At 39.5% G+C, this 22,541-nt stretch overlaps 1 protein-coding gene across 1 annotated transcript in view; it reads right to left on the minus strand.

The window, feature by feature from the left end:
• Window positions 1–1,067: 1,067 nt before the first annotated feature.
• Window positions 1,068–22,541, minus strand: part of grin2aa (glutamate receptor, ionotropic, N-methyl D-aspartate 2A, a) — a 181,354-nt gene continuing 159,880 nt past the window's right edge. The window contains exons 6-13 of the mRNA XM_051105723.1: window positions 21,001–21,172; window positions 20,490–20,643; window positions 19,956–20,081; window positions 19,045–19,274; window positions 14,465–14,625; window positions 11,832–12,019; window positions 9,537–9,775; window positions 1,068–7,475 (exon numbers count right to left, since the gene is read on the minus strand). Of these exons, the coding sequence (XP_050961680.1) occupies window positions 5,682–7,475; window positions 9,537–9,775; window positions 11,832–12,019; window positions 14,465–14,625; window positions 19,045–19,274; window positions 19,956–20,081; window positions 20,490–20,643; window positions 21,001–21,172 (3,064 nt within the window). The 3' untranslated portion in view covers window positions 1,068–5,681. The remainder of the gene's footprint in view (window positions 7,476–9,536; window positions 9,776–11,831; window positions 12,020–14,464; window positions 14,626–19,044; window positions 19,275–19,955; window positions 20,082–20,489; window positions 20,644–21,000; window positions 21,173–22,541) is intronic.

The raw sequence follows: 22,541 nt of genomic DNA on the forward strand, positions 1-22,541 counted from the left end.
TGGGTATAAATCCTATGTAAAACATGACTCACAATGAAAGAGCTGAAAGATGAAAGATAAAAAAAAAAAAAAAAAAAAAAAAAAAAAAAACAAGCTAAAACGGCATGCTTACGATTGCGATTTTACATCACATTCGCTTTTGTTCATATTTTCAGGTAGGTTTAGATCAGGGGTGCTCAACCCTGTTCCTGGAGATGTACCTTCCTGCAGAGTTCAGCTCCAACCCTGATCAAACACTCCTAAACCAACTAAACTCTGCAGGAAGGTAGATTTTCAGGAACAGGGTCGGGCACCCCTAGTTTAGATGTAGTACAGATGGTACAATATTTTAAAACGTCATGGAGCATTAGAGTTATAGCACAACTCAATGGACATTTCAAGTCAGAGCTGTGGTGACGAGTACAAAACCAACGTCACATAAAACATACCATACGTATGTTAATCTTTTCCATTAAAGCGCCATTCAGTGGACATTTCTGTTGGAAACTGCAGTGATGTGTACTTATTGGTACGCATTTCGTGTCTTGCAATAAAAGTCTCGCGATAAAGTTCCCACAGGTACGTTTTTGTCATGAGACCAGGTTGGTAAAAATATAAAACTGATTTTTTTTCCCTGATAGTGTACATTTGTTTAATTAACAAAAATGATATCTACCATACTGATAATGATACTGTAATCCAGCATATTTAATTACTGCACTAAAAACATGGGTTGTCTAAATAGATAGACTAGATGGGTGCAAAAATAAGAAAAAAAAAAAATCTCAACACTGTCTGCGTCTCTCAACATGAGCGTCTCCACTGTGCACACATAATGCCTCATTTCTGCTGATAGCAAAGCTGCTTTTTTGACTCGTGTAATATTGCCGGGTCACGGCCTCTGTTTCACACATGTTCAGGCTGAAGACTGGAGGCCTGAGCTCTAATACAGCATGTACCAATCATCACATGCAATTACCAGAGCTGTCAGTCAGCTCACAACCCCCCCGCTTCATGAACTTTCGAGGTGTCTGCAAAAATTCACCTGCAGCACGGGCTTCGGAAATATACCGCAACAGATACAGTGATCATATAAAGTGGCAGAAAGAGCCTTTATTAGAAAAATGAAACTTTGACTTATATACATGTTTTTACATCTTGTATCCCAGCACACGTCCTGCAACCACATCGTACTGACATTTCACAAGTCACATATCAGACCTGTTCCTTTAATATGATCTACATACACATAAAAAAGCAGAGAACGAAAAAAAAAATTCCTGAACACAATACTTTATGTTACAAATGAAATGTACTTTAGAGAGAACAGGAGATATGTTCAAACCGCCCCACTGAATTAGTACTTTCTCATGCAATTTGCCAATAGCAGAAATGATTTCATTTATGCAAGTTTTTGTGTCAGCTTTATGTAAGCGATTACTTTCAACTTACATTAAAAAGTTCTTAAGACAGTTCAGTACGCACACAAGTGATAATGCTTCATTATAAAAGAACATTTAGGCAGCAGATCACATGGTTTCAGTGATAAATAGATTATAGTCACATGACAATCCCCACCCGCCCCAGTAGAAAACACTGTTCTAAAATAATTTCTACTTTTAACCACAGAAAATATGAATGCAAAGCTCACAAGATGTGTTTATTTAAACAGGAAACACAAGTGATTCTTTTCAAACAAATGCTTATTTCCATTCCGAGTCCACTACGATCAAAATTGTCATTTTTACACGGAAGGCAGCGTTCTTTTATCCTTTATTAAGTGCAAGTATTCCAGCACCTCTGTGCTCAAACTCAAACCACCAAAGAATTCCACTAAATCACTGTCTGTCCTTCATTTATTATTAAAATAATCAAGCATTTAAAATATCCGTCACTGGAAATGCATTACAGAAATCAAGCGCGGCGTTTGGTTGTAAAACTCAAGGTGATTGAATAATCCTAATATCAGTAATGCAATGATGAAAAAGAGCCGCAGTTTCCGCGATGTTTCCAAGCTGCCATTTTTGCCCCTGCAAACGTCTTCCTGAGGGTTATAAAGCGGCCTGAGAACGAAAGGGAGCGAGCTGCGGTCGACACAGTCATGCATGAGGACTCTCGCTCCTGTCTTTAGCCACCTGCCCCTTCTCACCGTGCCTTGTGTGGCTCTGGCAGATGTAATTTGAGCTGAGGTGATTTCTCCTTGAAACTACCTCGATGGGAACACAGCCAATGATGCGGTGACAGTACAACAGCTTGCCTGGCAGCCGAAAGGGCCTATTGTTCTTACTACGCTGCACTTGGCAAAATAGCGGTTTGGGAAAGAATGGATTTCAAATAGTCTTCCGTGTGGATGCAGAAGTGACTTCCATTGGAGATCCATTGTCATGTCAAGTAACGTCTCACATCCCTGCTCTCCCATGCTTCGCTTTTTGATGTTCAGTCATAAAACTCGCCTCAAAAGGAAAGAAAATTGGTTCGCTGTGTATCTTTTAGTCTAATGGGTTTTTATAAAAGACAAACCCGTGGTTATGGATGCATCTCTGTTGTCCGAAAGGACTTTTAACGTGTAAATATTCAAGATACGAACTCGGATCCAAAAGCTCCCTCTTTTTACGATTCGCAGATAGACGTACACAAACACACATCTCTGCTGAAAGAGCGTGACGAACGTGACGGACGAAGCAGAATAACCCTTAACTGGCGTTTAAGGTGTAGTTGAGAAAGTACTAATTTTTTTTTTCTGTGACTTAAAAATCCTCGACATTTAGAAACTGAACTACGGTACTTTGCCTAGTCTAGCTCGTCTTATGGAAATAATCAGCATCTGAGCTACGTTAAATTCACATTTGTGTACTATTCTATGAGGTAAATAAAAGCAAAAAATATAATAGAATAGATTTTTAATAAACTACAGATGGCTTTTGCCTAGCCGAAAACTGCTACATAAAATAATCCCACACAGTTCATCTGTATCCAGTTGCAATCAATACCTGACCTGCGCCGTTCCAGCCGACCGCCTCCGATAGCCTTCGACAAATGCAGAAGGATGAAGTAAAAAGTACATTTTGGTTTTCAAGATGTTTCTGTGTAAAAATCCCAGAAGTTTGGCGGCCTAAACGACACGCTATAGTGGCCACAGAGCTTTGGTTCATGAGCAGGATGGATTCGCAGCCTGCAGTCTCGCGACGGCCCACGTCTATGAACCAAAGAGGCCAGTTCTCCTCCCATCGATCTGTAGGCATGCTTGATCCAAGCTCACCTTCAAGTGGATTGACAGTATTTACTTAGAAAAAAATCTGCCGCAATACCTGTAGTCCCAACCCCCAACCTCCCCAGCCCAGCCCCGAAATGTTCAAGCTTAAAAAACCGCAGGGCTACAATCCCTGATAACAAACTGCATGGAGACTCTGAAATCTCGTAAGGTGACATTTGGATGCAGACCTTGTGAGTGATGTCATTTTTTCGTACACACGCTACAGAAAACGAGTGCTACTGTACAGACCTGTGAAACCCACACAAAAAATATTGTTTACTCTGTATCTTCGTAACTTTCATGAAGTATCTGAGTATGAATTTACAAGCAATTTACAAGTGTCATATATTCAAAATAGTTGCTAAGTCTTTGAGGATTTAAAAAAGCTCTATTCTTACAGCAAACCATAGATAATAGAGAAAATCAAGAAGACGTCATATCTTTGGAGGGATAGCAGACCCGAAAAGGATTTTTCTTCTTTCTCTCTTTCTCTCTTTACAAGTTAAGTCTGGCTATATGTGACAGGTAAGATACAGAAAGCGCAGCTGGTGATGTTTTCACCTGCCAATCGAGGAAGAGCAAGGATATTCACCTCGCTAAGATACGAAGTCAATGCAGATGTGGCTCTGTGATTAATACTAGAGGCTAATACCTTGCTTATTTCCCCGAAACAGCAGCTCTGCAATATGAATGAACATTTTCTTTCCATATATATGCTATATTTGCACCCTGTTACAAATAATTTGTGATCATAACATCATAACAAAAACATAGAAAGAGTTACAATTGAGTCGCATGCCATTATTATAATTCATGTAATCAAAATACATTTTCCTTAAAGACGGGGGTTATTACAAGGGTGAAAAAATAACTGAAAAACAAGTTGCAAAGAGTAAAAACTATGTATGGCATATATGATTACAAGACCTTGATATTTTACATGTGCGTACGCACATTAGCTTCTTAAAGCAGCACTTCATATGATGAATATGTTCGTGATTATGATAGTGATGACATATTCGAGATAAGTGTACAGTGAATTATGTCACATTATTGGGGAAGTTCAAAGAAAGCAAGTCTGATATGAGAGCAACACGAAGCAACACGTTCATGTCGATACACATCCTGTTTTCCAACAAGCGTTGGAGTCGTAAACATAAAGCTCGTTTCAAAGATGGCTGAAAGATCCTCTCTCTAAACGCGACTGGAAAGGAAGTCCTCGGACAACCATAGCGGAGTGAAGGAAAACATACGCAGTGTGAATGTGCCTTTAGGTCATGAAAACATTACACAAAATGACACAGAACCATCCTGAGGTATTTGATCTAATACACGATTTGGCTATGTGTTCTGATTCACATTGCATGGAGTTCATCGAGTGTGTCTGTACAGTATAAAGTTTAGTAATAGGTCTGCAGAACAAAGGTCTTGCGTGGTAGTCCTCAATGCGAATAGCGTGTTGATGGCGTTACGGACTGCAACAGAAAACCAATGCTCTAGGTCAGACTTCAAGCTTCACACGCGGCCCTCGTTACACTTAATGAGTGGATCGCAACAGCGAAGCGAGGCTCCGCCAAACTACAGTAAACAACAGTCTTCGAGAGGTGATGCTCTGATTCGGTTTCACAGTGTACAGTGACGGGATGGAAGTTTCGAATGAAATAAATGCGCGACAAACTTCCATCGCAAAAACTTCCCCACAATCTGGAAATGGAGGATCGACACGATATATTCCCAGTCGAACAACCTACATACAGGTCAAGTTTTCATTGCACAGATGACCACCTCAGCTGTCGAACGAAATCACCTTAATGTAAGTATATCTTCAACCGAAATAAGACGAGAAAAGAAACACACATGCAAAAGAAATCTATTCCTGACGGTAATATAGAAGTTCTGTTTATAAAGCAGAGGTGGGCAGTTAACTAATGATTATTGTGCTACCAAATAAGATAGAGAAGAGTCTAAATTCTAAATAGGGATTAGAATGCCAAAAATCCCAAGTCTATAGTAATAAAAGCAAAAATGCAATTGCTGAGTGCCATGGATGAAATACCCTTGCTTGCCTTAAGATCAGGAACTATTCCAGCCACAGTCCATCGGATACATATACGCTCTTGTCACATGCAGCGTGGGGCCAAATACCTGAAACCCCACCCTAGGATCTGCTTCAGCCCGGACTTGAAGCGGCACATCTGTCCTAGCACTCAGCGTTTCGAGTGCACACTGAGTGTTAGGGATAATTAACAACTTCCGTGCCGGCTCACGTTTTATTGGCTTACGCTCGACTAACTCTCGTTCTGCAGATACCTGGCCAGAAGGCATCTTTAAAATGCTGAAAACCTCTGGAAAGCGCTCATATAAGAAGAGCGGTATCTCGGGTACTTTGTAAATGTAGGTGACTGTGGCATTCTAAGTGAGTAAATAGTTCAACTACACAAAAAAAGCATTAAACATCTGACTCGAGACTAGGTATTTTCTTATACACTCGTCTATTGCTAAACTGCGAAGAATTGAGAACCCGGGGAGCTGAGTATGCACTAGTCTTGTTGGCTACATAAGGCATTACATGCTCTGAAATGTACATGTCATTGGGTATTCGACCATCCCTGGAACAGTATGAAGTGGTGGACTTCACGGAGGACCTCAGATTGTTCTCGTTCCTCGTTTTGATGGGAGCCAACTGTTTGTAAATATCCGAGGAGCTCCTGCCGTGGACCAGGCGAGTGTCATCCCGTATAGATTGCATGAAGGGGTTGTCCGAGGGGTGATCAGGGTAAAGTGACTTACTACGCTTGCTTTCCTCCAGGTTTCGGTTAAAGAGCATGGACCTGCTGCCGAACAGTTTGTCAGCCTTGATGTTAAACATGTTTGCATAAGGGCTGTCCTCCAGAAAGCGGTCCTTCTCCTTTAGGCTGACGCTCCGCGCCGGCCGGTTCAGGTCAATTTCTTTGGGCTTCTCGAGCATGATATTGTCAAAGGAGTGCTGACGGCTGAGCCTCAGTCTGTTCCTCCTCTGAACGTGCGGCCCATCCGTCTGAGGCCAGTAGTGGCTAAACATGTCATCTTGGTGCATGCTAGGGCTCATCATGGCCTCCTGCAGCATCTGGTCCTCGCTGATGTCGTAGAGGTTGCCCATGTGGAGACACGCCTCGCACCGGTTATACGGCGAGCGTAGGCCGGCGTACGGCCCCGTGCCGTAGTTGGTGACCTTAGAAAGACAGCTCCGGCAATGAGTCTGTTTGAACCGGTCATTGCTTTCGTGAGGACTAAGGTTCTTCTCCTTCACGCTGTAGTGCTTGTTGTAAACGTTGTCCGGCAGAAGGTCCGTGTCGCTTTGATGGAGGGGGCTGCTGTTGAGATGGATGATGGGCTGGTCGCATTTCCTGTAATTGTCATTGTGGTCTGAGTAAATTTCGCCGAAATCCAAATCGTCTGTTGTCAGGCCTCTGCCTTCCCTGTAGTGCTGTGACTCTGAGTGCAGACTCAGCTCCCGGTCAGAGTCTATGGTGTAGATTTTCTCCCGGCCCGCTCCGCCCTGCTTATTTTTTAAGTAGGACAGCTCTACTTCGCTGCAATCCCTAGGGTATTTTGACGTCATCGATCTTTTTTTTAAGTTATCCTTGGGTTTCAGGTGCTTGTTATTGTCTGGATCCTTGTAGGAGGTGGCCCTGCTTGAGCAGTCAGAGATATCTGAGTGTGCCGCGTCCTCTGGCAGGTACCTCTGGCTCTTCATGGACAAACGGGGGTCGAGGGTATCAGGCCCCTGGGTTTGACGCAAAGTATCCACAGATTTCTTCCACAGAGCTCGGGGCTTCGCATTGGTTTGGGCTGTGTCTGCGCTCACAGCCACCTCTACGGTATTAGGGTTTGATTCATTGAGGGTGAGGGGATGCTGACCTTGGAAGATGTAGTTGTTCAGATGGTCCTTGTGGCGGTTGGCCAGATACGCCTGCAAGTCGCTGGAGTCTCCGTAGATGTCCTTTTGGGCATAGCTACGATTGTCGGTGTAGATGAAGTTCCCCTTCTCTGCCATCATGTCCATGATCATGGGGCTCGCCGAATGCATGAACTCACTGGCACGTTTAGGAGAGTTGATCCTGGAGCCGCTGAGGTTGGTCATGTTAGTCATCTGCTTTGCAGACTTGATAAGCTTAAGCATGTTGGACTGTGGACTAAAGTCCAGGTCAGATGACTTTTTCTTCATGTCGATGTGAACCCCATGAATGCAGCTCCAAATACCCTATGGAAAAAAAGAGTGCATCAAGCTCAATATTCATACATTAATTGTGATGTCTGTGACTTGCAAATGTGCCCATCAGTGTGATCAAAGAGCATTAATGAAGTTTTTAATCAGGGCATAGATAAAGCCAGTGAGACAGATGCCTTCAAATGTAAAAACGAATTGCCAAGGGGTTTATTTTGAAAGGCGCATTTCCTTTCCTCTTACTATCTCTATGAATCTCTTTTCACTAGTAAACACTTACATCAGTTATGCTTGAGTTCTCCAACACCCGCATTTCATTACCTTAAAGATGCTAATCAGAGGCACCATATTCTCCACACTGACAGCGTGTACACAAACCCATCAGGGTTTAAAACTAAACACAGACATACTGAGCTTTTGGCTGTGCTAGAGATCACGCTGTCAAAACAGACTGCTGCGCTGTCATTTTAAGCTCCCGGCCCTGGAACGAGTGGTCGAAAATCAAATCTCTGACAAACTTTTTCTTTCAAACACTGCCCATGTCATGAGTAAAGACTGAGCTCAAACGTTAACTGGATTACCACTGACACTCTCAGAAGTAAAGATGAGTGATATTGGCTGTCCTCACTGTCAAGACTGAGGACATCTTTTATGCCATGATATTAAAATCAATAGCGGTGAGGGTGATCCAGTTCAGCAAATACCAAAACCTTCAACAGTGGGATCAAAACCCCAAGGTGGTCTCCTGCAGTACTATGGGGGGTCAGCCAATTATTGCTTGATCTCAAAATAATTTGTCCCTCATTTGTCCCTATTTTTTATTTTGCCTTTTATACTACTGTATATGACAGACAAGGCTTAAAACGCACTAAATACTAGGGATGTGCCCGCATCCGAATGTTCGGTAAGAAAATGACACGTACTATGGTACCCCTAAAGGGGAATAAATATGAAATGGGGGGAAAAATATATATTTCAATGCTTTCTCTCGCAATTATATTGTTGGGTAATTATACTGTATATAAATTGCAGGCATCAGGGAGCCACTATTATATGTAAGGCATTGAAATCACTTTTAATTGCATGCTCGTTTTTTACTTTCACTTCAAGATTTGTAATCACACACACTCTGTGTATACTAGGGATGCACAATATTATCAGAACAATATCGGAATCGGCCGATAATGGTTTTAAATTTAAATGTCGGCATTGGCTAGTTATGAAAAATTATGCCGAGGGTATGCTAGCGATTAGATCACGTCACCAGTGTGGCTGTTTCTTGAAGCAAAGTTTTGCCTGAATGATGATCAGATTCACTGTTTTGGATCGCTGCATTTACATGCACATACAAAATGACAAGTTCGGTGTGTGATACAGTAAACAGTATACAGGGTCTTAAAGCCTGTTAGGTAAGGAGTTTTAATTCTGTAGGGGGTGCTGTTGGCCTACTTCTAATAAAATTAAAGTAAAATACACAAATAACGTTTAGACTGTGTTTCTGATTAAATAAAGCAGTAATTGATGTCATAAAATCATGAGTATGTTTTAATTTAAAGGTCAGGAGCTATAGCTTACATGAATTCTTACATAACATTCTTAAAATGTTAAGGTTACCACTGCATTTTTCTGAGAAAAAAAAATGCAGTGATTGATATATAGTTTATTTCTAGTTATTTTCATATCATAATATATCAGCATCGGCTATCGGCATATCAGATATCGGAAAAATCCAATATCGCATATCCCTAGTGTATACTACTGAGCAGCAGTACTTACCACACTTTTTATAAGATTAGATGTTTGTCAGTCATGCCCAGGATCTGCGAATCATTTGCCATCGTCCTATCAATCAATCTCTCCTTACTCGGTTTATGTTGTTAGTGACATTTTATGTACTGTAATGTAACAGGCTACCACTTTCAAGCTGCTGTCCCTGGATCTGCAGAACACGTTATTCGTTTTTTGTGCCTTTCCGAATGCAGATTCACTATTTAGGCACATCCCTACTAAAAACTTTTTAAACATGTAAAAAGAAATCCTGCCTGATTTTCTCATTTTATTTCCAGGTACAGATGATTGTATGAACAGAAGCCTTACCCTGCTGATGGTGAAGAGCAGGCCAGGTTTGCCCGAGCAGACACCAGTGAAGCAGTATCTGAGCCTCCAGTAGAACAGGTGCTCCCAGACAAAGGTAATGAGGCTGAGACCCATGGCGGTCGCCAGCATGTAGAACACTCCAGCCATGTTGTCCACATCCAGCTGGCTGCTCATTACCTCGTTCTTCTCATTGTGGCAGATCCCAGTCAGCCACTGAGCCTCCAACTCCTCCATCTCACCTGAGGAGAGACGCACACGCCCAATCCCACGTCATCAATCAGCTCTTTCTCCCATTTCATGTAGACATCAGTGGGCCGCACTACTACACCTCCACAGACATATCCTCCTGTTCCAGAACTCCCCATGCGCTAGCATGTCAAAGTGAGGATCAGTAAAATTATACACTCAAGCTTTAGCCATATGTTAGCACCATCTGAGACTTTTTTTTCTCTTTCCCTACAAGGTGCAGCTGCCAGGAGGATAATTCTGCCATTTTTCATGCTCGCCATATAGCACTCCTGTGAAGCACAGCGTATAGTATGGAGAGAGAGAGAAATACTGCAGATGTCTAGGAAGGAAGATCCCTGAACTAAAAGTATGCTAAATAATTTAACAGATGGACATTGCTGCATGAATGAAACACATTCTAGTTCTGGCTTTAATACACTGCATAAAAACTCTTTAGGGTAGACATTTGCATTTACATTTATGCATTAAGCAGACGCTTTTATCAAAAATAGTAGCAAAACAAATAAGAAACAGACATATTTTCAACATAGAGACAGCAGTACACATAAATATTAATATGAGTCGTTAACACCTAATGTGCCTATGTTTTCTTAGGGGTAAAAATGTTTGGATGTCCTGTTTTTCACCTTTTTTCACTATGACTGTGACAAATTTAATTAATATTTTATAATAACAACAACTGTAATAAATATAGCTGCAAGCAGCAATTAAGGGGCCAAGCACAAAGAAGGCAAGATAAGTCATGCCATCATAGCTGGCAGCATCAGACCAACTGCATCAATGAGCAATTAAAGCCTATTTAATTGAATCAGTATTTATGATTTTAATCAAAATGGCTTAAAAAAACAAATACAGTCACTATTAATATGAATGAAAGATTTATCACTGTCGACCAGTAGGTGTTGCTGTTACAAAATTGATGTGGTGTTGTCAGTGTGAGGTGACAATGGCACAAATAAAATTTGGTGTCCATATATCAAAGCTTTGCAGAGATACGGCCTCAGAGTCATTTTGGCATCATGCCTCACATTTGTTGCACTGCTGTATGTCTATCGACACGGTTTCGTTTATCAACACAAAATCTATAACTTTTTGTCAGCACAGTCTGAAAATGATACGACTCAGTTTTGGGGGAAATCGGATGAATGGTCTAGGACGAGTTTGAAAAAGTAGGTTTTCAACATAAATCAAAGTGGCGGAGAGGAAGTTTGGCTGACTTCGGCCACCAATAACAATTTTCAGCTGTAAATTGGTATCTATGTTGTTGGCATGACCCAAGGAATATTTTGAGACCAGTCGTTACAATAGGCTTATGAGTACTCTCAGGGCGTGGTGCCAAGAACATACTGAGTTTCTTAACAACATGCCAATACGTTCGTAAAATATAGCATTTTACGACAAAATTAAAAATGGCCGAGCAAAAACAGCCATTTTTCATATCTCCCGACCATTAGGTGGCACATTGTCGAATCACTGCAAGTCGTCTCAGGTCATGCTTGTTATAATACACCAAGTTTGGTCTCAATACGCCAAACCGTTGCGGAGACGCTTTTCGTCGAATTTGTATGTGCATTATTCAAAAACGGTTTGACTAATCAACTTCATTTACATACGTTTTTGCCAGCATGGTCTGAGGATGATCTGAGCCAATTTTGGTGAACTAGGACAAGTTCAAAAAAGTAGTTTTTTTTAACTAATAAAAATAGCAAAAAAACTAACCCTTACCATTTTTAAATTTTGGTGTTCATTCTGCTCAGCATGAGCCAAGAAATCAGAGGAAAAATGAATTTTCCCTCTTTCCATAAGGTCAAAAGTTATTAGCATAAATACATAACAGCCATAACCTGGAATTGTTCGCTTCATTACCTACATATGTATACACATATTTAATAAGAATTTCAGTCCTTATAGTACTATGTTGGGGACTTCATGGTAAGGTCAGTAGTGCTTGTACAGCTGTAATCTCAGTGGGTTTATACAGCTTTAAAGCTTTTCTTTCTAACATGCGCAGCATTCTGGACTGCTGCCAGGCATGCAAGCACTTACCATCACCAATAATAGCAAGAATGGCCAAATCCACCGGGCGCTTCCAGGCCGATCCTTTCTGAAGGGCGATGCCGTAGCCAGTGGTAGCAAAGATGTAGCCACTGCCAATGGTCACTAGTTTACAGCCTTCATCCCTACCGGCCATGTAGTTCAGCACAGCTGCGTCATATATGAAGGCATCAAGTTTGCTGGTGAAAAGAAAGAGCACAGACATTATTCAGATGGCAAATAGAGAGGTTAAATGTTCTGAGTCATTCTCATGCCTTAACACCACTGCCATGTCACCAAAAGCACTGAATGAATCATGACACATTTTAACTTTACAGCAATGATGCAGTTGCACGAGTCACGAGTTTAAGGTGAGAGACAGCACTGGGTGCAATCACACCAGAAGCAACAGAGAGAGAAAAACAGCGCAATAAAAGCTATTTGATTGACTTTGGCTTAATGTTTTATACCAGGGGTTGTCAAACTGGTGTCTGCAAGAGGAAGCAGAAAATTTGAATTTGTTTTTTTACTTACAAAATGCATTTCAATAGTAAGAAATAAAAAGCCTACATACTTTACAGAATCATTTGTTTATATAAGCCTGCATCTTGCCATTGTCGCATTTAACTTGCACACTGAGGCCTGTGAGGCACAAGTCTCTGTAATGCTTTTTTGGAATAATATTTGTTCCAAGTTTGTGCTTCTTCATTAGACAGCAATCATATGACCAGCTCATGACAGAAATCTCCTACGAGCTCTGAAACTTGTCTCCAACAGCAAAAACGTGAGAAAAATCCCACTGTGTGCACCCGACTTTAGACCCCACCTACAAACTGACATTTGGAGCCACGGTGGGCTGCTTGTCAAACTCGATCTCTCTGTTGGAAAAGCCTTTGTCTAAGACTCATTAGTCTGGTTGTCTGACATTTCAAGAATGTCAAATGTAACTCAGGGATCACACTGACATCCAGTAGATTTGCTCAATGATTCTTTTGTGGCGGTGGATCTGCAGTATGTGTAGAGATACGCGAGAAATGATGCAGTGCACTTCCAAAGGAAATCATCTATGCTTTATTAATATACTGTAAGGTAATTTAATATTATGCATGTGCTGTACGCAACTGCTAATATACAACGACAGTCTTGCTGCAGTACAGAGAGATAATGAATGCTGTTTAATATCAGTCGCTGATGATCTACGCACTTCTTTCACTGTACCTCATAATACTCAGATGGCGGTATTGCTTGTGTTTCATGAATTATATGAAGCTGAATTGTCTTAGTACCCACTAAAATTGTCAGAAAATGAACTAGGGCCATTTGTTTATACCATCACTGATTTTTATCATTTTCATTTCAGAAACTGCACAAACTTCCTTGTGTTAGAACTGAGGTTTTATTTATCTAGAAATTAGCATGATAACAAAAATATATATATATATATATATATATATATATATAATGTTGAGTTTATAATAAATTTCAGTCTGTTCCCAGTGTTGCTATTGCCAACTAGTAAACTATTCTTTTTTTATTTTATTCATTAAAACGTAAACCTAAAAAAAAAAGAAAGTTTGTGTTCCACATAAGAAAAAAACCATACATAAATATGGAGCAACATAAAAATGAGTATATAATAACAAATTCATAATTTTTGGGTGAACTATCAGTTTTGTAATAGCTATGACACTTTAATAGATTAGTTCACTTCTAGAATAAAAAAATTCTGATAAATTTATTTACCCCCATGTCATCTAAGATGTTCATGTCTCTTTCTTCAGTCAAAAAGAAATAAAGGTTTTTGAGGAAAATATTTCAGGATTTTTCCCAATATAATGGACTTCAGTGGGGATCAGTGAGTTGAAGGTTCAAATTACAGTTTCAATGCAGCTTTAAAGGGCTCTACACACTCCCAGCCGAGGAATAAGGGTCTTATCTCGCAAAATGATCAGTCATTTTCTAAAAAAACCCCAAACATATATACTTTTAACCACAAATGCTCATCTTGCACTAGCTCTGTCCACGACTTCACGTATTGCGTCTGTGTACTCCGATTCAAAAAGGTATTCTAGGGTGAAAAACTCCCATCTCATTTTCTCCTCCAACTTCAAAATCGTCCGACATTGTTATTTTTATTTTGACTTCCTTTGCACGTTCGCTGTGTAAACACTGGGTTGATACTTCTGCCTATGTCATATGTGACCTTTCCAACAAGACTACATAATGTGTGGAGTCAAACAAGGGCAAGATGAGCATTTGTATAACGTATTGTAATTTTTTTTAGAAAATGACCAATCAAGTGGGATTGCTGGGATTGTGTAAAGCCTTTTGAAGCTGCACTGAAACTGCAATTTGGACCTTCAACCCGCTGATCCCCAATGAAGTCCACTATATGGAGAAAAATCCTGGAATGTTTTCCTCAAAAACCTTAACTTCTTTTGGATGGAAGAAAGACTAAATTAAATTGATTAAATTATTGATTAAATTATCAGAATTTTTATTCTGGAAGTGAAATCCTTTAAAGAATCACAGCCAGCATTCAGTGTAAGAAAATTATATGCCAGCAAAACCAATGACTCATTCACTATTTCACCCATTCTGCTCAGGCTGACAGGATAAACACAGTGAGGGTGTGCTATACATACCCAGTCTTCAAGCTGACCAGCGCATCGGTCACCCCGGACTGATGGTACTTCACCATGTACTGGTGCATGTCGGGGTAATTCTTACGGATGTTCCTCTCTGTGCTGCCATTAGGAACAGTTCCAAAACGGAATGGAGGAGAGTAGGAGTAGGGACTCTGAAACTGCAAAGTTAAAAAACAAAATAAACGATCAATAAAAGCACAGCAGGAAATAAAATGCTTCCATGGCAATAAATACAAACCATAAAAAACATGAACACTGAGTTTTATCACTTACACTCTTCAAATTATTGCTTCTAATAAGAACCAAAAAGTGTTTTACAACCCAAATTTTACGAAGTTCACAAAGAACTTTTCATTCTCTAGTACTCTGGAAAACCTATGTAGAGAAATTTTATTGTACAGTAACAATAAGAGCTTTTTAAATCTCTACAAAAGCAAAAGACAACTAAAATATCCTGTAGTTTTTGGTAAGAAAAACTTTGAAGAACCTGAATTTTAAAACTCATGTTCAGTATTGTGAAACATCTTGTAAGAGTTCATTGTACACTAAATGCAGTATTAAATACATGTTTGAGAGGAGTTTGTTAATCTAATCTAATGTAATCTAATCATAATGCAAGTATTGAAAATTCAAGTTCTTTATTAGCTTTATTTGCATTATTTAAAAAAAATCCACATTGTTTTATACATATTTTGAACTATGGGGGACATCATTAATTTGATGACGTGAAATGGTTGCACTCTGTGAGCTACTGTGCCTACCTGTTGCTATTTTTACTGCAACACAACTCGGAAAATAAAATACTGATACGATGCCACATTGTGCGGCTTTTGGTTGTAAAGTCAAGTGGAAACAAAAGAAGCGATGTAAGTCTTCACTGCTGTCCTAGTGATACAAAGATGAGAAAAGAATGGGAAGATGCCTGTGTATGAATAAAACCCTGGTTTTATTCATACTAGGACTTGTTATTCATATTAGGACTTGCATGGCTTAATATAACAAATAATGTTTCTTATGAAATATGTATAGAAAACCTATGAAAGACTTCTTATGAAAAATGAAAAATCCACATTTATACATATTTTAGACTATAGGGGGCGTCATTATTTCGATGATGTTAAATGGAATCTAAAACCCCTTGGATATCGAGTAAAATCCACGCTGAGAAAGTCCTTCAGTGGCTGCGGTGTAATGACAAGAGTCGGCATGTTTACATCCTGTCATGACGGCATCTAGCATTTTTTTTGTGTCTGCCGTTGTGCAAGCCCTTTCATGCGCTCTACTAAAAGCCTCAAAGGCATCAGGGCTAAAGTGGAGAGAACAAAGATGTGGGTCTTTAGGAAGTTCTCTTTAACATCCATGGAACCTAGACTGCACAAAAAAAAAGTTTCTTTTTAGTGGGAAAAGGTTCTTTAGTTTGTTAAAATCTGTGAAAAATAAATGGTTCTTTCAACTGTTCACTGTAAAGTTCTTTAGGGAACCCAGAATGGTCTATCACATCGCTATGAAAAACCCCTTTGGGAATGTTTATTTTTAGGAGTGTACAGTGACACTACTTGAAAATGTTTGCATAATTTTGATTTCATTTATCACCAACTTCATTAATAAGTAGTCTAGCTGGGTATTTAGGTTAATATGTGCTTGATAAGAGCCTAACATCACAGAACTAAGCCCGGCAGCTTTGCTTAAGAATCTCTTTTCATCTTTTCTTTAGACTCTATTCTGCATCACTCATATGACCAATCTGCCATAGAAAAGAAGTACTTTGCTGGTAGACTGGACATGTGTTTGAATGTGTTTGTTTGTTGACTATTTGACCAGAGTTGTGGCTCTTTAATTCATGGCTTTGCTATGAGCGCAAGCATGGGGCTTCGTCCTAAGCTGTTTCCTCTTGCTTTTCTTATCTTCCTCAAGCCCCTATAATACATGGATTCAACTCCCCTCTTGACTTCTATTTTAGAGAACCGACATTGCCTGTCTTATTATACCATTTATTCTCTATTACATGCCAAACTGTGCCCTTTTTGTCTGGAATAAGTAGCTGAGGAGCTCTTCTCGAGCCAGTCTACACCTGCTGCTCTTCTCTTGCCTCTGCACTCTTTCAAAGTACTTGACTCTGTATGGTTATTTATTTTCACCGGCCAGCCGTATTTCAAGTATTTCAACACTTAAATGGTCCCCGAATGGACAAAAAATTTCTGTTTTTGGCAATCAGGAAAAATACACATAAACTCTGGATTTGTACAGAAACACAATTCTTTGTATTCTGTTGATACATTTTTGCATCACAACACTCTACACCATTCACAAACGCTGAGCTTACACTACAACACCAACAAAAACTCCCATGACAGCTGAACAAGACAAATGCATCTACTTTAACAGAGCTCATCGCTACATAACAGAGTTCACAATCTATGTGAAATGGCTTTGGGCTTTGTTTTATTTGTGATTGAAGAGATTCTTTTCAAACAGAATATTTTATACTTGCCAGGATGCGCTAGTAGGTCAAATTTTTACTTGTTCTTGTCAAAAACTTACCGTATTTTTGACTAGCTCCACCACCAGGCCTTTCATTAACAGTAATACCTTGAAATTATATTATATTATATTATATTATGCTGCAATGCATAGTCCTTTTTTAAAGGAGAAGTCCATTTCCAGAACAAAAATTTACATATAATGTACTCACCCCCTTGTCATCCAAGATATTCATGTCTTTCTTGCTTCAGTCGTAAAGAAATGATGGTTTTTTGAGGAAAACATTTCAGAATTTTTCCCCATATAATGGACTGCTATGATGCCTCGAGTTTGAACTTCCAAAATGCAGTTTAAATGCAGCTGTAAATGATCGCAGCCGAGGAAGAAATCTAGCGAAACGTCTTTTCTTGCTCTGCCTGAACTCTGTGTAAAGAAGATCAAACACCCTCAACAGAAAAGGTAAAACAGCGATATAGGATAATTTTGAAGTAAAGGGAGAAAATACAAGTTTTTCGACATACCCTAATTGTCTTGAGCCAGAATTCACAGAGTTCAGGGAGAGCAAGACAACATGAGCCTTTGAGATTAAGAAGTATATCAATTGTATTATTTTTATGAAAATAACCAATTGTTTCGCTAGAAGATCCTTCTTCCTCGTCTGGGATTGTTTACAGCCACATTTGTGATCGTTTGAAGCCGCATTTAAACTGCATTTTGGAAGTTTGGAACTCGGGGCACCATAGAAGTCCATTATATGGGGAAAAATGCTGAAATGTTTTCCTCAAAAAACATAATTTCTCCACGACTGAAAAAAGAAAGACATGAACATCTTGGATGACAAGGGGGTGAGTATTATTAGTAAATTTTTGTTCTGGAAGTGGACTCCTTTAAGCTTCCAGGAATCCCAATTATTTTAAAGAAGGCTCAAGCTCATTGTCATCCAACACTCACAGCTGCGTGCTGGCGTGGTGCAGGATTCTCATGAAAGATTCTTGTGCATTCTCTGCCTGAAATAAATACTAATCAGTTGTGAAGGCTTTGTTTTCATGTAAAGGAGGAGCACTTGTTAGTCTTGGATATGAGCCTCATGAACAAAACATCCAGCGGCCGACATAACTTCAAGCCTGCAAAGTAAACACTCTAGACTGCAGTAAATACCCAGCAGAGACTGCAACGTCTTACCAAAGGTCAAACTACTTTGTTGTGCTATTACAGGATCGAAACCACTGTGCTGCCATCAGTGGCATAGCTTTCATTAGATCTTTGGGAGACACACACACACACTTTGCCACATAATCTATCAATAAACATGCTTACATGACCTAAATGCAAGCTAAACTTTAATGTGAATATTATCAATATTATATATTATATATATAATATATGTAATGTTAATGTAAATGTATAAATAGATGTATTAATAAATAAATGTATACACTGTTGTTCCAACATTTGGGGTCGGGAGATACGGTCAAACCAAATTTTATTCAGACACCTTCTCACATTATGCTATAGTTTAGAAAATGGTAAGAAAATATGATAAGAACTAAAGAGTTAAACTGTGTCAGAACAAATTCATCTCGATAATGTCAAATAACTTTGATAAAAAGGTATGTAACAAAACATGGTCAGGTCAGAGTATCAAATCAAATTTTTGGTCCCAAATTTTTATCAGTTTTACTGGTAGTCCACTGTATGTACAATTTTTGGGTATAATATGTCACAGTTCACTTTATTTTGCTATCCTCACTTAATGAGGAGAACTATATGAACTATAAATAAATGAACTATAGTGTCCTACACCTATAAGTAAAAAAAAAATTATCAAAAATTATATCTGGTGTCTGAATAATTTTTGGTTGGCTTCATTTAAATGTTTCAAATGTCTCTTATGCTCACCAAGGCTGCTTTTACTTAATCAAAAATACAGAAAAAAATAGTAATAATGTGAAATATTGTTACAATTTAAAATAATTTTTTGTTCAAATATATTTTAAAGTGTAATTTATTCCTGTGGTGGTAAAACTGAATTCAGTAAGAACTAAAAATCTTACTGACCCAAACATTTTAATGCTAGTATATAAATATTGTTTTACCTTTTTGTCACTTAGACCTGTCACTTGGTCCACAAATTCCTCCTGGATCATGAAGGCGGCCAGGTTGGCAGTGTAACTGGCCAGGAAGATGACAGCGAAGAAGGCCCAGACAGACACTATGAATTTACTGGTGGTGCCTTTGGGGTTTTGCACTGGAACAGAGTTGTTAAACACCAGGCCCCACAACAGCCACACTGCTTTCCCCATGGTGAAGGATGGTCCGTGGGGGTCTGTGGAAGATGCGTTTTCATTAACATTCTTCATTTGCACCAAAGCCTTTCTCAGTGCTTTAATTTCGGAAATAACATAATCTCCCCTCTGCACGGTCATTAGAGCACTTGCACAGAATAAAGCCAACATACAGTGCCCTGTTAATCTTCATATTCTTGAACAGTTCACAGGCCTTTTGTTTTCATATGAGCAGCAGGAGTTCACCGTGAAACATTAGGATAAATACACAGAAGCTAGAAACGGTTCCTTTGTAAGGTGGGTGTAGAAATAGACAGCCGATTTATCTTTAGATTGCTTTGACGTGCCTCCCTTTTGCTTTAAATGAGTCATCTAACAAGAGAAGAAATGCTTTTCAGTGCCACGTAACAAAGGCACTCCAAATGAGGCTATAAGAATTAAATCTGATCCACTTGAATCAAATGAAAATTAATTGAACTTTATTGAACTAACTCGGAGCCCCAAACCACTCGGCGCCGAACACGGTGAAATTAAGTATAAATTAAGCCCTTTATGTTTTGCAAAAGAACAGAGGGTTTGTGGTGCAGATGTGAGACGCTCTATCAGAGCAGGGCAAGGAATTACGAGCGTGCCTCAAACTCAAAGAGCGACTGCATTGCAGGGGAAACGGAGGAGGAACCGTGGAGGGAGGGAGCGAGTAGCTGAGAGTGCTAGTTACGTACCTTTGCCCTGAGCGAGGTTCCTGTTGAAGCCCAGGGGGCTGATGTACTCAAACATGAAGACAGCCATTGCAGTCACCAGCAACAGCATCACAAACATCATCACCCACACAGACGCACTGAAGGGCTCTGTGGCGAAGGAGGAGCGGAAGACAGGTAGATCGGGGGGAAAAAAAAGTCACAGTCAGCGACTATCATCCAGGCTTGATATGTGACTATAGACAAGCTGAAGAGATTAAAGAGCTTTACCGTGGGAAGCAAATGCGAAACTGGCAAGTGTCCATTGGGGAAGTTTCTCAGACCCGGTAATTATTGGCCTTATGCTAATTAAATAATGGCTTGCTGATCTAGTGCCATCAAGCATAAAGGAGCACTCAGGGTGCTATGAATCTAAAAGAGGTCCACTTCAGCGGATTTGTGGGTGACTTTATCGGCCAGTTTGATTGGTGGGAAGACTTCAATATTTTGACAGGTAGAAATAAGATTTGCCCCTCACGATCGTCAAGAAAACAGCCGCTGTGCCCTGCAGATAGTTACCTAAAAACGCTGATGGAGAGACGGTTCCGTTGCTACGGGATACCATCACGCTAATCCCTGTTTCCACGAAGGGGACGGAGAAATCGATGACCTCTGAGCGCTCCTCATTGATTGTCAGGGAGCCCACGGCCATGACTGCTTTTTTGTACACCACCTGTGGAAGGAGACGAGACGACACGGACGTTTAGTCAAAAGCTGCGAAGTTTATATACAGAACACTTGGGATATTTTGATTCAGTTTTGCAGCCAAATGAAACTTGAGTTCCAGCATTTCACTCTCTCTGGATCCAAATTGAACAAATATCTAGTTCCTTTCCCCAATTTCACATTTGATTGCTATCAGGCTTTGACTGTTACAAAATTACTTCCAGTGGAGAGACGGAGAGAGAAGCGCACCGTGCTTCTGTGAACAAAACTTTATTCAATCTAACCTTTGTTTAGCTCTGTAAATGGAAAAGCAACGTTCGATTCCAAAACGCATCGGCAGATTTGGCTATTGAAATCTTCTCACCTCTCCCACCATGCCGTTCCACACATTGTTGATCTTCTTCCCGTGCTTCCCATTGGTCACCAGATAAAGGTCGTAGGTGAACTTCACGTTGCGAGCGATTTTCTTGAGGATGTCGATGCAGAAGCCTTTGCAGCACTTTTTAATGTACGTTCCTCCTCCCACTGTGGTGTTGCTGATGGATAGAGTACATTAATCACAGTTCAACTTAAGGCAGGATATGCATTTTCTGGATTGTTTTGTGCTTTAAAAGAGACATCGGATGCAAAATTCACTTTTACATGGTGTTTGCATATAAATGTGTCTTAGCAGTGTGTGAACACAACCTCCCTACAATGATCAAAATCCATTTACTGATATTTTTAATCCCCTAAATTATCAAATTATCAAGCCATTTTGATTTTCTGAGTAATATGATGTCATACTGATCAAGCCCCGCCTACAACCGATGACGAACTGTCCTGTATTAGCATATTTCCACCCTCAGCCAGTTGTAAGCATCAACAATGTTTTCGTAAGCAATGCAGGTGTTTTGTAGTTAGATGTAAAAGTGAACATAAGAGTGGTGATGGTAACTCAACACCGAAAACCCCCCCCAAAAAATGGAAGAGAGGGGCGGAGTGAGCAGTAGCTCATTATCATTTAAAGAGACATGCACTGAAACGGGTCGCTGTGAACAGAGCTGTTTTTAACAAGGTAAAAAAGGTATTGTTTTACATGACCATTGAGGAATTTTGAAGTATTTTCATGAAATTTCATGAAGACCCTGAGGAATCATACCAACTTGGAAAATTATGTGCATCCGATGTCCCCTTTAAATATGGGAATGAATGGATATTGCGAATATGGGAATGAATGCATTAAATTATTCAAATGTTTTAGTAAGATTTGAAAGAAAGAAAAAATGAAAGAAAGAAAGAAAGAAAGAAAGAAAGAAAGAAAAAATAAAGAAATACTTTCATTAAGCAAGGATGCATTAAATTGATTAAAAGTGAAAGTAAGGACTTAAAATAAAATATCACTGTTTCCACAAAAAATATTAAGCAGCACAACTGTTTTCATCATTGACAATAATGTTTCACCAAATCAGAGTATCAGAATGTGACACTGAAGACAGGAGTAAGGCCTGCTGAATATTCAGCTTTGCCATCACAGAAATAAATTAAATTTTAAACTATATTCAAATAGAAAAAAGTTACTTTGAATTTGAAAATTTCATAATATTACTCTTTTTACTGCATTTTTAATCAAATAAAATGCAGCCTTGGCGAACATAGGAGGCTTCTTTCAAAAACTCTTAAAAATAATACCGACCTCAACAGTTGACTGGTAATGTAGATGGAAACTGTTTAACCCATGTGATGAAAGAAATGTTAATGACCATAAACACTTATCAGTAAACTGTAATTTACAAAACGGCCTTTTGTTTTTAAACAATGTGCTCTCTTTGGATTATAATGTATGAATCTGACAGATTTAAATTTAATGTCGCAACCTCAATGTTTGAGGATTAAATCTGAGCACTTGTGATTTTTTAACACTAT

The sequence above is a fragment of the Labeo rohita genome, chromosome 3, assembly GCF_022985175.1.
Source record: "Labeo rohita strain BAU-BD-2019 chromosome 3, IGBB_LRoh.1.0, whole genome shotgun sequence".
Lineage (NCBI taxonomy): Eukaryota > Metazoa > Chordata > Actinopteri > Cypriniformes > Cyprinidae > Labeo > Labeo rohita.